Consider the following 13,280-nt stretch of genomic DNA (forward strand, 5'->3'; position numbering starts at 1 on the left):
AGTTCCTCCTCTGACTGGGAGCCAATACTGTGGTGAGATGTATTAAATGGCATTGTGAATGTATGAATAACTCTGAATCATGGGAGCGGTGCAAGTTTTGGGTCTGCACCAACTGTTCTTATGCTCGTGTCTGCGGTTAAGGACCACCAGCATACCCCTGTATTTAAACCGTTAACTTTTTCAATTCAATTTTCAAATATAAAAAAAGTAATGCGGCTGTACAGCGGGGTACAACTATAATGTAATCAGAACAGGTACCTGCACCATCCTTATTAAATAAGTCGCACCTATTACAAAACCACCGGTCCTTGCCAACAAGGTTACCGCTGGCAACAACAAAGCTGCAATTTCTAAGAGGCCGAATACAAAACAATCTTCATTTGAATACGGCCCTATAGTCAGGGGATAAGAAGATACTTATGTTGACTCAAGCAAAATGATTATAATACAGTATAATTATTTATAATACATCGTTTCCTGTGTGTAATTGCTTAACTACATGGGGCTAATCTTTTCTGACACAGGCATATCTAATTGTCTCAATAGATGATTACACTACTACAGTACAGTATCTTCCCAGTGTCTACCGGGGCTTCCCGAAATGTGTGTTTAGGATTTAGGTAGTAGCAGCTGTAATCCCCGTATGATATAGGTTTCCCACCCGGAACATATTTCTGCTTTTCCATTGGTTAGAAATTGACAGCAGGTAAATAAATTGAATCCGACCCTCAGCTGGACTGCAGTCCGGTCCCTAAATATTTAGACTAGCACATGTGTATTTAACGAGTATGTTCCAAATAAACAGGCGCGCCTGCACACATCTGATATAAACACGGCAAAGCCGGCTGCCAGCGACAATATTGATTGTTTGAACTTCCAGTATACCCAAGTAACACGAACGCAGAACCCCAGTGTTTCCTTTGCAGCCGTTGGAATGACACATGGACACATGCTGGGTTATTCAGGGCTCCGGGATGCTAACAGTTGCTTCATCCGGCGGTGTAGTCTAGGGGTGACGGTGCCTTTTAATGGGAAGGTTGACATTGAATAGGTCGACATAAGTTTTTATCACTATTTTTGTTCCGAGTGTACCGCATCCCCCCCACTGCGCTCGGCAGACTGTTATATTCTCCCACCACGCCGTAGTTGATGTCGGCACAAGTCGGCTAAAAAAAACCATGAAAAACTGATGTCCACCCTTTGACTGTCGACCTGTCCATCGTTGACCTAATGCCTATTTCAGGTGACTACCTAAGCCCTGTCTCCCCTCTCCATACCCAGCTAGATTTAAACTGATCATTTTCATACCTCCCAACCGTCCCGGATTCGGCGGGACATTCACGATTTACGGCCGATGTCCCGTCGTCCCGGTACTGCTTACAGCAGTCCCGGCTTCCCGAGACGGTTGGGAGATATAAACCACGATAATATTACGACGAGTGGCGAAAACGGGGGCGTGGCCGGATTTCGCGTCACCCCGTGAGACCACGCCCCCTTTTCTCGAGGCCACGCCCCTTTTCGGGAGCGCACACGGCTTCGCCGCGCGAACGTCCCGACCTCCCAACTTCAAAAGTTGGGAGGTATGTCATTTTGCTTTCACTTTCAGTTGAGTAATGTGGTCCTTTGAGTGGCCTCTAGTGGTCACTGGTGGTACTTCACCTCAAAGGTGAGGTGTAGTTCGTCGAGCTCATATTTCAACGAGAATAATCTGTGGCCCTATGTTGAGGGGTCCTGGCAATACCATCCCCTCCGCTACATGGGGCCCCTAGCTATGAGCAAGTGTATTGAAGCCTCTCTGTTAGGACATTCATTAGTGTGGGACCCCGCGACTGGGTGTTCCGCCCCTGGTTGCATTATCAGGATGCTTTACATTACAGTACAGTACATTACATTACAGTACAGTAGAGTACTGTGCCGCCACCAGTTAATCAGTCCTTAGTTATTGCCATGCATTAATTAGAAATTCATGGCATTCCTCCTCCCGTCTTTGTAATATAATACGGATACATTTATTTGTTTGACAAGTTTCAGAGTTTGCTGGAATGCAGATACATAAAGGGCTGTGTTATGGGGCTATTGCTGCGGCCATACTCTACATTCCTGACAGGCCTGGCAACTCAGTAACCCATTCAGGGACTGTACAGTGTATGTGTGCTGTATATGTGCTGGGTGGTATAATAGCCTGGCGTCCTGGCACTGCTGCCCTCAGAAGGAGAACCGCTTGTCTGCTGTATCTGCGCTGGGTGGTATAATAGCCTGGCGTCCTGGCACTGCTGCCCTCAGTAAGGAGAACTGCTTGTCTGCTGTATCTGCGCTGGGTGGTATAGCCTGGCATCCTGGTACTGCTGCCCTCAGAAGGAGAACCGCTTGTCTGCTGTATCTGTGCTGGGTGGTATAATAGCCTGGCGTCCTGGCACTGCTGCCCTCAGTAAGGAGAACCGCTTGTCTGCTGTATCTGTGCTGGGTGGTATAATAGCCTGGCGTCCTGGCACTGCTGCCCTCAGAAGGAGAACCGCTTGTCTGCTGTATCTGTGCTGGGTGGTATAGCCTGGCATCCTGGTACTGCTGCCCTCAGTAAGGAGAACCGCTTGTCTGCTGGGTGGTATAGCCTGGCATCCTGGTACTGCTGCCCTCAGAAGGAGAACTGCTTGTCTGCTGTATCTGCGCTGGGTGGTATAATAGCCTGGCGTCCTGGCACTGCTGCCCTCAGAAGGAGAACCGCTTGTCTGCTGTATCTGTGCTGGGTGGTATAATAGCCTGGGGTCCTGGTACTGCTGCCCTCGGGTAAGGAGAACCGCTTGTCTGCTGTATCTGTGCTGGGTGGAATAATAGCCTGGCATCCTGGCACTGCTGCCCTCAGAAGGAGAACCGCTTGTCTGCTGTATCTGTGCTGGGTGGTATAATAGCCTGGCGTCCTGGCACTGCTGCCCTTGGTAAGGAGAGCCGCTTGTCTGCTGTATCTGTGCTGGGTGGTATAATAGCCTGGGGTCCTGGTACTGCTGCCCTCAGAAGGAGAACCGCTTGTCTGCTGTATCTGTGCTGGGTGGTATAATAGCCTGGCGTCCTGGCACTGCTGCCCTTGGTAATGAGAGCCGCTTGTCTGCTGTATCTGTGCTGGGTGGAATAATAGCCTGGCGTCCTGGCACTGCTGCCCTCAGAAGGAGAACCGCTTGTCTGCTGTATCTGTGCTGGGTGGTATAGCCTGGCATCCTGGTACTGCTGCCCTCAGTAAGGAGAACCGCTTGTCTGCTGGGTGGTATAGCCTGGCATCCTGGTACTGCTGCCCTCAGAAGGAGAACTGCTTGTCTGCTGTATCTGCGCTGGGTGGTATAATAGCCTGGCGTCCTGGCACTGCTGCCCTCAGAAGGAGAACCGCTTGTCTGCTGTATCTGTGCTGGGTGGTATAATAGCCTGGGGTCCTGGTACTGCTGCCCTCGGGTAAGGAGAACCGCTTGTCTGCTGTATCTGTGCTGGGTGGAATAATAGCCTGGCATCCTGGCACTGCTGCCCTCAGAAGGAGAACCGCTTGTCTGCTGTATCTGTGCTGGGTGGTATAATAGCCTGGCGTCCTGGCACTGCTGCCCTTGGTAAGGAGAGCCGCTTGTCTGCTGTATCTGTGCTGGGTGGTATAATAGCCTGGGGTCCTGGTACTGCTGCCCTCAGAAGGAGAACCGCTTGTCTGCTGTATCTGTGCTGGGTGGTATAATAGCCTGGCGTCCTGGCACTGCTGCCCTTGGTAATGAGAGCCGCTTGTCTGCTGTATCTGTGCTGGGTGGAATAATAGCCTGGCGTCCTGGCACTGCTGCCCTCAGAAGGAGAACCGCTTGTCTGCTGTATCTGTGCTGGGTGGTATATTAGCCTGGCGTCCTGGTACTGCTGCCCTTGGTAAGGAGAGCCGCTTGTCTGCTGTATCTGTGCTGGGTGGTATAATAGCCTGGGGTCCTGGTACTGCTGCCCTCAGAAGGAGAACCGCTTGTCTGCTGTATCTGTGCTGGGTGGTATAATAGCATGGGGTCTTGGTACTGCTGCCCTCAGAAGGAGAACCGCTTGTCTGCTGTATCTGTGCTGGGTGGTATAATAGCATGGGGTCTTGGTACTGCTGCCCTCAGAAGGAGAACCGCTTGTCTGCTGTATCTGTGCTGGGTGGTATAATAGCCTGGCGTCCTGGCACTGCTGCCCTCAGAAGGAGAACTGCTTGTCTGCTGTATCTGTGCTGGGTGGTAAAGCCTGGCGTCCTGGTACTGCTGCCCTCGGTTTGTCTGCTTAGAATCAGATATCTGAATGACCATAATGCTGGCGAGTGTTACAGAAGGTGCAGTGAATGCATCAGTCCCTCACAGGGGGTACAGTATAATGGGATTATCCTGCCCCCTGACGCTTCCTTATGATTGCCCGCTGTGCATAGAATAGAATTAACTACAAAGTGAGAGGATCTGATGCCCTCCATCTGGTGTGTCCTGTAACACCGTTATAATGTCCTGCCTGCGAGTGTGGCGCTTACTATAATCTCTGACCAACTCTAAAAGGGCCTGCACGTGAGGAGATCCTAATGCTTGTGTCAACCTTAGCCATGTCGGCCTATGTCATGTGTCTACCTAAGCCATGTCAACCTTCAGTGCACGTTGACGTAATGACCCATACCCGGGCCGGATGGATCAAGCTTCCAAAAGTGATAAAACAGAGTGATAAACAACCAGCCAATCAGCTCCCACCTGTCATTTTTTTTAAAAACAACCTGTAACATGACAGTTAGGAGCTGATTGGCTGGCTGTTTATCACTCTCCACTTGATCACTTTTTGAAACTTAGTGCATCTGGCCCCCTGGTGCCTAACTTAACTTTCCCTCCCCCAACTTATACAGCCTACCCTTACCCTAACCCCCTAGTGCCTGACCTCCCTCTAAATGCCTAATGACCCCCCTCCCCTCCACAGCCTTCCCCTACCGCACTTGATTCAGACATGGGCCCAGCCGCAGCAGCCTCTACTGGTGGTCGCCCATCTGCCTCTATACCACTATAAGGCCTTCCCTGGTGAACGTCCGTGTGTATGACTGTCATTGCCAGGACTTGGAGCTTCCATTCTGTATATTGCACCATGTTGGACCTGTACTTCATACGCCTTACGTCAGAGGTTCCCAAACACGGTCCTCAAGGCACCCCAACAGTCCAGGTATTAAGTTTATCCATGCTTGGCCACAGGTGACTTAATTAGTTAGTCAGTCTGATTTAACCATCAGTGCTGAGTCATGGATATACCTAAAACCTGGACTGTTGGGGTGCCTTCAGGACCGCGTTTGGGAACCTCTGCCTTACGTTATCCAGCACTGTCACTGTCATAGACCTACACGCACCAGATCCATCTGACCGTCTCTCTTCCAGCAGGAGAGCTGCTGCATATGGAAGATGCACATAGTAAAGGGATCGGAAGGGCTGGGAGTCCAAATCACCGGTGGCCGAGGTTCGAAGCGTTCTCCTCATGGTATTATCATTGCCCACGTAGAAGAGGGAGGAACAGCCGACAGGTAATCACCGGAATTCCAGAATGCGTCGATAGCTTGTCCCTTGTTTACACTGTGTCACCTGTTTGTCACTGTATCAGTATATTACACGTGTGTCGCCGGTTCTGTATTATCTGTGTATACGTGAGATGGAAATGTTGTTTTTTCCTTAACTTCTCAATAACATCCCAGGAACTGATCTAGAATTTAGCAACACTTCCTTTGACCTAGATATATAACTACCAGAGGAAGTTCATCTGCTCCCTTGAATAGTTTGAGGGAGAAAAGACAAATTACTCGATGCAAAGGGGGAGGTGTATCAAACTGTGTAGAATAATCGTGGCGAAGTGTGGCGAGTGCAGCGAGCCCCGCTAGGGGACACGCTCCGCGTCCTCCCGACCTTTTCATACCCCCACTATCCACGTTGGCGTGGAGTTGATTTTCTAAAGTGTGGCAAGCGCAGCGAGCCACCGAGCCCGAAGCATGGCGAGCACCGCGAGGGGATGCGGATTACTTTACATGTGTTCCGTGTCCCCTCGCCACGCTTCGGGCACGGTAGCTCGCTATGCTTGCCACACTTTATAAAATCAACTCCACGCCGACGTGGAAAGTGGGGGTATGAAAAGGTTGTGAGGACGCGTTCCGCGTCCCCTCGTGGGGCTCGCCACGTTTTGGCGTGACGTGGATAGTGGGGGTGTGCTAAATCCAATTGCATCGAATAGACATGTATACTGGGGGTGTTGTGCTAAATCGCATGCGATCGATGCGATTTTGCGTGGGATGCGATGCCATCCGCGGCCAGTGAGATCGCGTCGCATCACACGAAAACGTGCCATGCGATGCGATTACACTACGCAGAATAGACCAGTAAGCAAATAGCTTAGTGGGCGCCCTGCAAATACACAAGTACCCATTTTATTTATTAAGCGCCACAAGTGGTTGGCATGGCAGCGCCGTACAGAGGGCACACATTAGAACAATACAGGGTAAACAGAACTAAACATAACAATAATGATGTGCGAGAGAGAGGAGGGCCCTGCTCCAAGGAGCTTATAGTCTACTTTATCTCTTTCTCCTTCATCTCTCCAATGTTTGATACATCTCCCTAAAAGTGAGAAACTCTGTTTCATTAGTTTCTATTAAATACTTCCATACGATATTGAAGATTTATGTCACTGTGTTTTCAGGGATGGTAGACTAAAAGCGGGAGACGAGTTACTGATGATAAATGGCCAGTCGCTGGTGGGGCTCTCGCATCAAGAAGCCGTGGTTATTCTCCGGGCTACCGTCGGACTGGTGCAGCTTGTGGTTGCCAGCAGGGTAGGTTTATAGTGTTGCCATGGTAACAAGTGTGATGTGTCTGTCTTCTGATGCAGGCAGCCATTTTGTGCGATGAACCAATAATTTAGTATATCGATTGAGTAGAAAATAGTTATTTCCTGAGGATTGGGTGGTCATTGGATTAAACATATAATTGCTGCCTCTACTGTATCTAGACAGTGCATCTGCTTCAATGTGATTTGTCTGGTTTTGATTTTATTCCTGGAACAGTAAAGGTGGGTACACACTACACAGGGACATTGCCCGCAACGGATCTGGTGGGGTAGCGGGCATTAGCAAATGTGTACATTTAGTCGCCAATGACTATGTCTTCCATCGGCCCTGCCGAGGATGTTGTGACTTTGTGGGTACTACACTACACAGGGACATTTCCCGCGCCGGACCTGGTGGGGGAGCCGGCATCAGCAAATGTGTACATTCAGCCGCCACAGACGATGTCTTCCATTGGCCCTGCCAAGGATGTTGTGACATAGTGGGTACACACTAGATCAGTGGTTCCCAAACTGTGTGCCGTGGCTCCCTGGTGTGCCTCGGGACACTTGCAGGGGTGCCTCGGGTTGGTGGACCAGTACCAAATCATATTATTCATGATCATTATTTATGGACAAAACCAGTGCTGGTGGCTGCCAATCATAAAATATGTGTACACACAGAAGCAAATCATGCACTTTAAACACAGAAGAAGCACACATAAACACAATCTACTTAATTTTATATATAGTTTTTTGGGCCTAGGGGTGCCGTGGAAAAATTCTGATACTCTAGGGTGCCGTGATTCAAAAAAGATTGGGAACCCCTGCACTAGATAATGTGCACCATATGTCGGTCCAATCTGCCAGATCAGATCATAGATCACACTAGACAATGTGCCGCATATGAGGGTCCAATCCACTGTATCGGAACACAGATCACACTAGACGATGTGCCCCATATGTCGTTCCGATCTGCCGGATCAGATCACAGATCACACTAGACAATGTGACCCATACCTCGTTCCGATCTGCCGGATCAGATCACGGATCACACTAGACAATGTGACCCATACGGCGTTCCGATCTGCCGGATCAGATCACGGATCACACTAGACAATGTGACCCATACGGCGTTCCGATCTGCCGGATCAGATCACAGATCACACTAGACGATGTGTCCCATACTGCGTTCCTATCTGCTGGATCAGATCACAGATCACACTAGACGATGTGACCCATACGTCATTCTGATCTGACGGATCACATCACAGATCACACTGGACGATGTGACCCATACGTCTTTCCTATTTGCCGGATCAGATCGCAGATCACACTAGACGATGTGACCCATACGTCATTCTGATCTGACGGATCACATCACAGATCACACTGGACGATGTGACCCATACGTCTTTCCTATTTGCCGGATCAGATCGCAGATCACACTAGACGATGTGACCCATACGTCATTCCGATCTCCCGGATCAGATCGCAGATCACACTAGACGATGTGACCCATACGTCATTCTGATCTGACGGATCACATCACAGATCACACTGGACGATGTGACCCATACGTCTTTCCTATTTGCCGGATCAGATCGCAGATCACACTAGACGATGTGACCCATACGTCGTTCTGATGTAACTGATCAGATCACAGATCACACTAGACGATGTGACCCATACGTCATTCCGATCTGCCGGATCAGATCGCAGATCACACTAGACGATGTGACCCATACGTCATTCTGATCTGACGGATCACATCACAGATCACACTAGACGATGTGACCCATACGTCTTTCCTATTTGCCGGATCAGATCGCAGATCACACTAGACGATGTGACCCATACGTCGTTCTGATCTAACGGTTCAGATCACAGATCACACTAGACGATGTGACCCATACGTCCTTCCGATCTGCCGGATCAGATCGCAGATCACACTAGACGATGTGACCCATACGTCGTTCTGATGTAACTGATCAGATCACAGATCACACTAGACGATGTGACCCATATGTCGTTCCTATCTGCTGGATCAGATCACAGATCACACTAGACGATGTGACCCATATGTCATTCCGATCTGCCGGATCAGATCACACTAGACGATGTGCCCCATATGTTGGACGGATCACACGCAGTGTTTTTATTACAGGCTATGGGGTCCATGTACTAAGCACTAGAGAGCGATAAAGTTGATTATGAACAAAAAAGATTAGTTATGCCTTATCCCCCCCCCCCCTCCTTATTATGCCTTATTCCCTGTTCCCGGCCATCACTTACTTGATGGGTGTGAACGTCAGATACAAGACTGACAGGTGCTTAGCGACTTCCGGATTTCATAGTATATTACTGTGACAATGGAAGAGTTCGAATTACACAATTCTAATCTCACCCCAGGCCAGAGACAGACGGATGACATTTATAGGATAAGATAGTAAACAGGATGACACCTATTACACCCACACAGTATCCTGGGTTGGGGATACTCCTCCCGTCCTTATATATAAATATCATTTCCAATTTAAGATCTATTTATCTGGGTTGGTCGTATCACTCCCTGCCTTGTTTACCTGTGTTACTTTCCTCCCATGTTCACCTGTGCTTACCTGTGTCCTAGCTCCTGTTATTTACCATGTCCCACTCCCCTTGTATGTAGATTCAGGTTTGTGGGGGGCAGTTACCAATAGCAACGTCCTGGAGATCTATAATATGTGTCTTTACATATTAGGGTGACATGCCTTAAGTCAACCACTGAAGGTTGACATGGCTAAGGTCGACTTGGCCAAGGTTGGAAGGTCAACACAAGCATTAGGTCAACAATGGCTAGGTTGACAGTCAAAAGGTCGACACAGGGTATTTCACAGTCCATAAAAATAGGATGTTCATTGCAGATTATAGTAAAATTATGGAAGAGAAACATCAATTTCATTGGCGGCGGCTGCGGCGCGCTCTAGAGCGGTGCCACACTTGAATTGATCCTTTGGGTGCCATCTAGTGGCCTCCAGCATGTCACTCTTGAATTCCCCCCGTAGAGGTAAGGAGCATTAGCCTTTTAGTATATACTGTAGGATTACCAGCAACTCCGTCCTTACATTTTTTTAACCATAATGTTGGAATAAGTTCATACACCCAAAGGTAAGTTCATACTTACTCAGAACTGCTTGGTTTAGCCTAAACGCCAAGTTTTTAAAGGGTCCTAATACACAAATGTACAAAGACAAGTACACAACTTGGCCCTTCCACAGCATATCCTAATAAGTGCAATGATCCTTATTTATTTCTATATGAGTCAGGCCCGTGACCATGGGGGACGTCATTGTCGCTTACCCAAATAAACGCTCCGTCGCCTATTGTTAATTAAAGAGCACAAAGCTCGGACAACCCTTTATCCCCCCACCCTGACACATTGTTTTAACATTACATTTTCTTTGTTTTAAGGACGGCACAGACGTGGACTTCTGCAAATACCCATCCACGAGTCTGCCAGACTTAGTGAGCGCCTGCGCCGCGCAGGACACTCACACTGACAATAAGGAGAACGTGGAGCCAGATGGGGAAGAGGAGAAGGGATGCGGGGTGCCCCCGGCAGCTGTAAGTGACTATCCAGAGCAGACACAACTCTCGGGCCCATAAATGCTCCAGACTTTCCTGTGCTCCGGCTGCGGGCCCTTAGGAGGAAAAAATACATGAGGTCATCTTGTTTTTAGCACAAGATAATAACGTTCTAAGCTCTGCTACAGCCGTTAAACTTGTCACATTAACAGCTTTGCAAGTGGCATTTTCTGTGACCAGTGAGGGATGCAGTTAAAGGGACACAAAGCAGAACGCCTCTATTTTCTTTTTCTCAATATTATTTTTTTTACAATTAAATTTGGAATTAATTTTTAATTATTTAGTTTGGAAATTTGTCGAGTTGTAGTAATTTAACATTCAATTGGGAGAATTCATGCGGGTGGATTGCACCATCAAAAAAACAAATGGGCAAATCCGGGTTGCACTCTTTGGTAAATCTTTTTTTTTTATATTACAGAGCAGATTATCCAATATCCTGTTATCTTAAAGCGATGGGAATTAAAAAAAATATTTGACCCACGTCCTGTTATCAGAACTAACTCTTTACCCGGACCACCTTGGGGGTCATAGTAGTTTGGTTGCTCTGCGTTCTGCTGTGCGACGGAAGCACTTACCTCTGCTGCATGTTCTTGTGCATTGGGCGGATCGCTATCCAGTTCTCTCTGCTACACTGTATCCGTGCCGCCTCTTCTCCGCTCCTTCCTCCTCTTCCTCCTCTCTGGCTCCTCTCCGCTAACAAAGTCGCAGTGATTGCAATAGGTATGGGCAGTGCCAATCCCCCTCGGCTTCTGGCTGTACCACCCTCTGCACGGCTCTGCCGCTCAATTTCTCGAACTGTCTTGATACTTCTTTCTTTAGCTGGTTGTAGTTTTATAGTAGTCCAATCCAGAGTTGTGTGTGTGTGTGTGTGTGTGTGTGTGTGTGTGTATATAGAGATATGTGTTTGTATATATATATATGTATACCCTCTACTGTACTTTATATTTGATTCTGTGCAAACATAAACTTAATTAACTGAAGTTCTAGTTAACATGATTTAGATTATATTTGCCAGGCTAAATAATACCCCTATTATACCTACAATCCGGGTCGCACCCCTTTCACACCGGCGTCTCCACCCGGTATAATGCCGGGCAGGTGATGTCAGTGAACGGGTGACCCGGGTTACCCGTTTACACTGCACAGCGTGTTCAACCCTGCTTGCTACCCGGGTTGAAATGCCGGGTCTCACGATTCGGGTCATTTCAAATGGGAGCGGTTACACCACCAGCAAACCCAGGTTTTTATGCTCTCTCCTGTGCAAAAACTCTGGTTATTTTGGCTGCTGTAAAAGGGGTATTACTTTGCTTGCAAAATACCTTAATATAGACAGTGATTTTCAACCTTTTTACCTTGCGGCACACTAAATAAGACTTTAAATTGCCAAGGCACACCCTAAGGGCAAAACACATTGCCACAGAGCAAAACACATTGGCCACCACAGGAAAAAAAAAACCTATTGGCCCCCACATTAAAAACAATCACACTGGTCCCCACAGGTAACAAAAATAAAATACATTGGCCCTTTGCATGAAACGAAGAGACCAGTAAACAACATTTGAACTGGTGGTAGCTGTAAATGGGATTGGACATCTCTAGATGTGGGGGCACACTTGAGAATAGCTCAAGGCACACTAGTGTGCCATGGCACACTGGTTGAAAAACACTGATATAGACCATTATTTCCCTTTAAGAGACTGCAGGATTCTGTTTTTGTTGCATAAGTATGTTAAATGTATGAGCGAATGAATAAAACAGCGGTGGCAGAATTATTGATGGCGAAGGATTGGCTGATGCGTAAGAGCTCATTTGCATGTATAATTGATGCTGTGACTTGGTAAAGTGATGTGGGCGGGGAGAAACTTTCCTGTAAGCGGTGGGTGCGGTGATGCGACTGTTAGCACTGTGTATATGCTGTACTAGAACGGGGCGCGCAGCATTTGTACCGTCTGTTTTGTGAATGTGGTTTCTGTTATCATTTTATTATGTCAGGACTGTGAAAGTGGTGGGACGCAGACATTTTACTTCACTTTTATGGGGTTATAATTCTATAGTTCATGGCATATTTGCATTTATTAACACAAATAATAGAAACATCCATTTTGGCTTCTTTGGAAGAAATCACGGACCAAGTTACTCCTTTGTGGGCTAAAAGATATCATAACGGAAAGTGAAAGCAACTTTTGCAGGGACACTGATCTGTTTCAAACTTGCTGGATATGGGTAGAGCGAGCTGTGAAGACAGAGATTGGAGGTAGGAGCACATCGGGACTGGGGGTGGGGTGGAGAGATGGTGGGCTAAAAACTGTCACAGCTCAAAGTGAAAGTACATTGCAGAAGCCGTCATTTTGACGGGCTTTTAACTAGTGTCTACCATATTACTTTGTGCTAGGCATAATTAAGCACGATATAATTCGGCCCCTTTAAGCAGTAAGCGATGTGAGTGCGTGACATACTGTACGGCGTGACGTACGTTTTTTCAATGAACTGAGAGCTGGCTGCTTTTTTGCCGATTGCCCGGGAGAGGCTCACTGATGAGAATCCAACATCTGCTAAATAGATTACAAGGCATCGCCTTCATCCTTCAGTCGTGGAATTTCCAAGCTGATCATAATTCGTTATTTTAGCTGAAAATGATTGCCAGAAGTTATCTGCGCTCCGTAGTAATGGAACACAAATGCCGTACCTTAATTACACCTGCTCCCACAGGGGCCCACTAATCCTCATGACACAAGTGATTTGTACGTCTACGTATAACGGCGGACAATTAGCCAGGCCACGCCGCTCCGATGGTGAAATCTGTCACAGCTCTAAATCCCCCCTAACTGCTAATGTTCCACATGATT

At 47.8% G+C, this 13,280-nt stretch overlaps 1 protein-coding gene across 6 annotated transcripts in view; it reads left to right on the forward strand.

Annotated features, from left to right (window-relative positions):
* Nucleotides 1-13,280, forward strand: part of PDZD2 (PDZ domain containing 2) — a 262,332-nt gene that overhangs the window by 172,205 nt on the left and 76,847 nt on the right. For 3 of the 6 annotated variants that reach the window (XM_083155279.1, XM_083155284.1, XM_083155283.1), the window contains 3 exons: nt 5,379-5,521; nt 6,685-6,817; nt 10,261-10,413. The exons of 1 other annotated variant lie outside the window; for it this stretch is intronic. In XM_083155279.1, coding sequence (XP_083011405.1) covers nt 5,379-5,521; nt 6,685-6,817; nt 10,261-10,413 — 429 coding nt within the window. The remainder of the gene's footprint in view (nt 1-5,378; nt 5,522-6,684; nt 6,818-10,260; nt 10,414-13,280) is intronic. 2 more of the 6 variants (XM_083155280.1, XM_083155281.1) reach the window with 2 other exon arrangements.

Source organism: Crinia signifera, chromosome 1 (genome assembly GCF_055691185.1).
Source record: "Crinia signifera chromosome 1, ASM5569118v1, whole genome shotgun sequence".
NCBI lineage: Eukaryota > Metazoa > Chordata > Amphibia > Anura > Myobatrachidae > Crinia > Crinia signifera.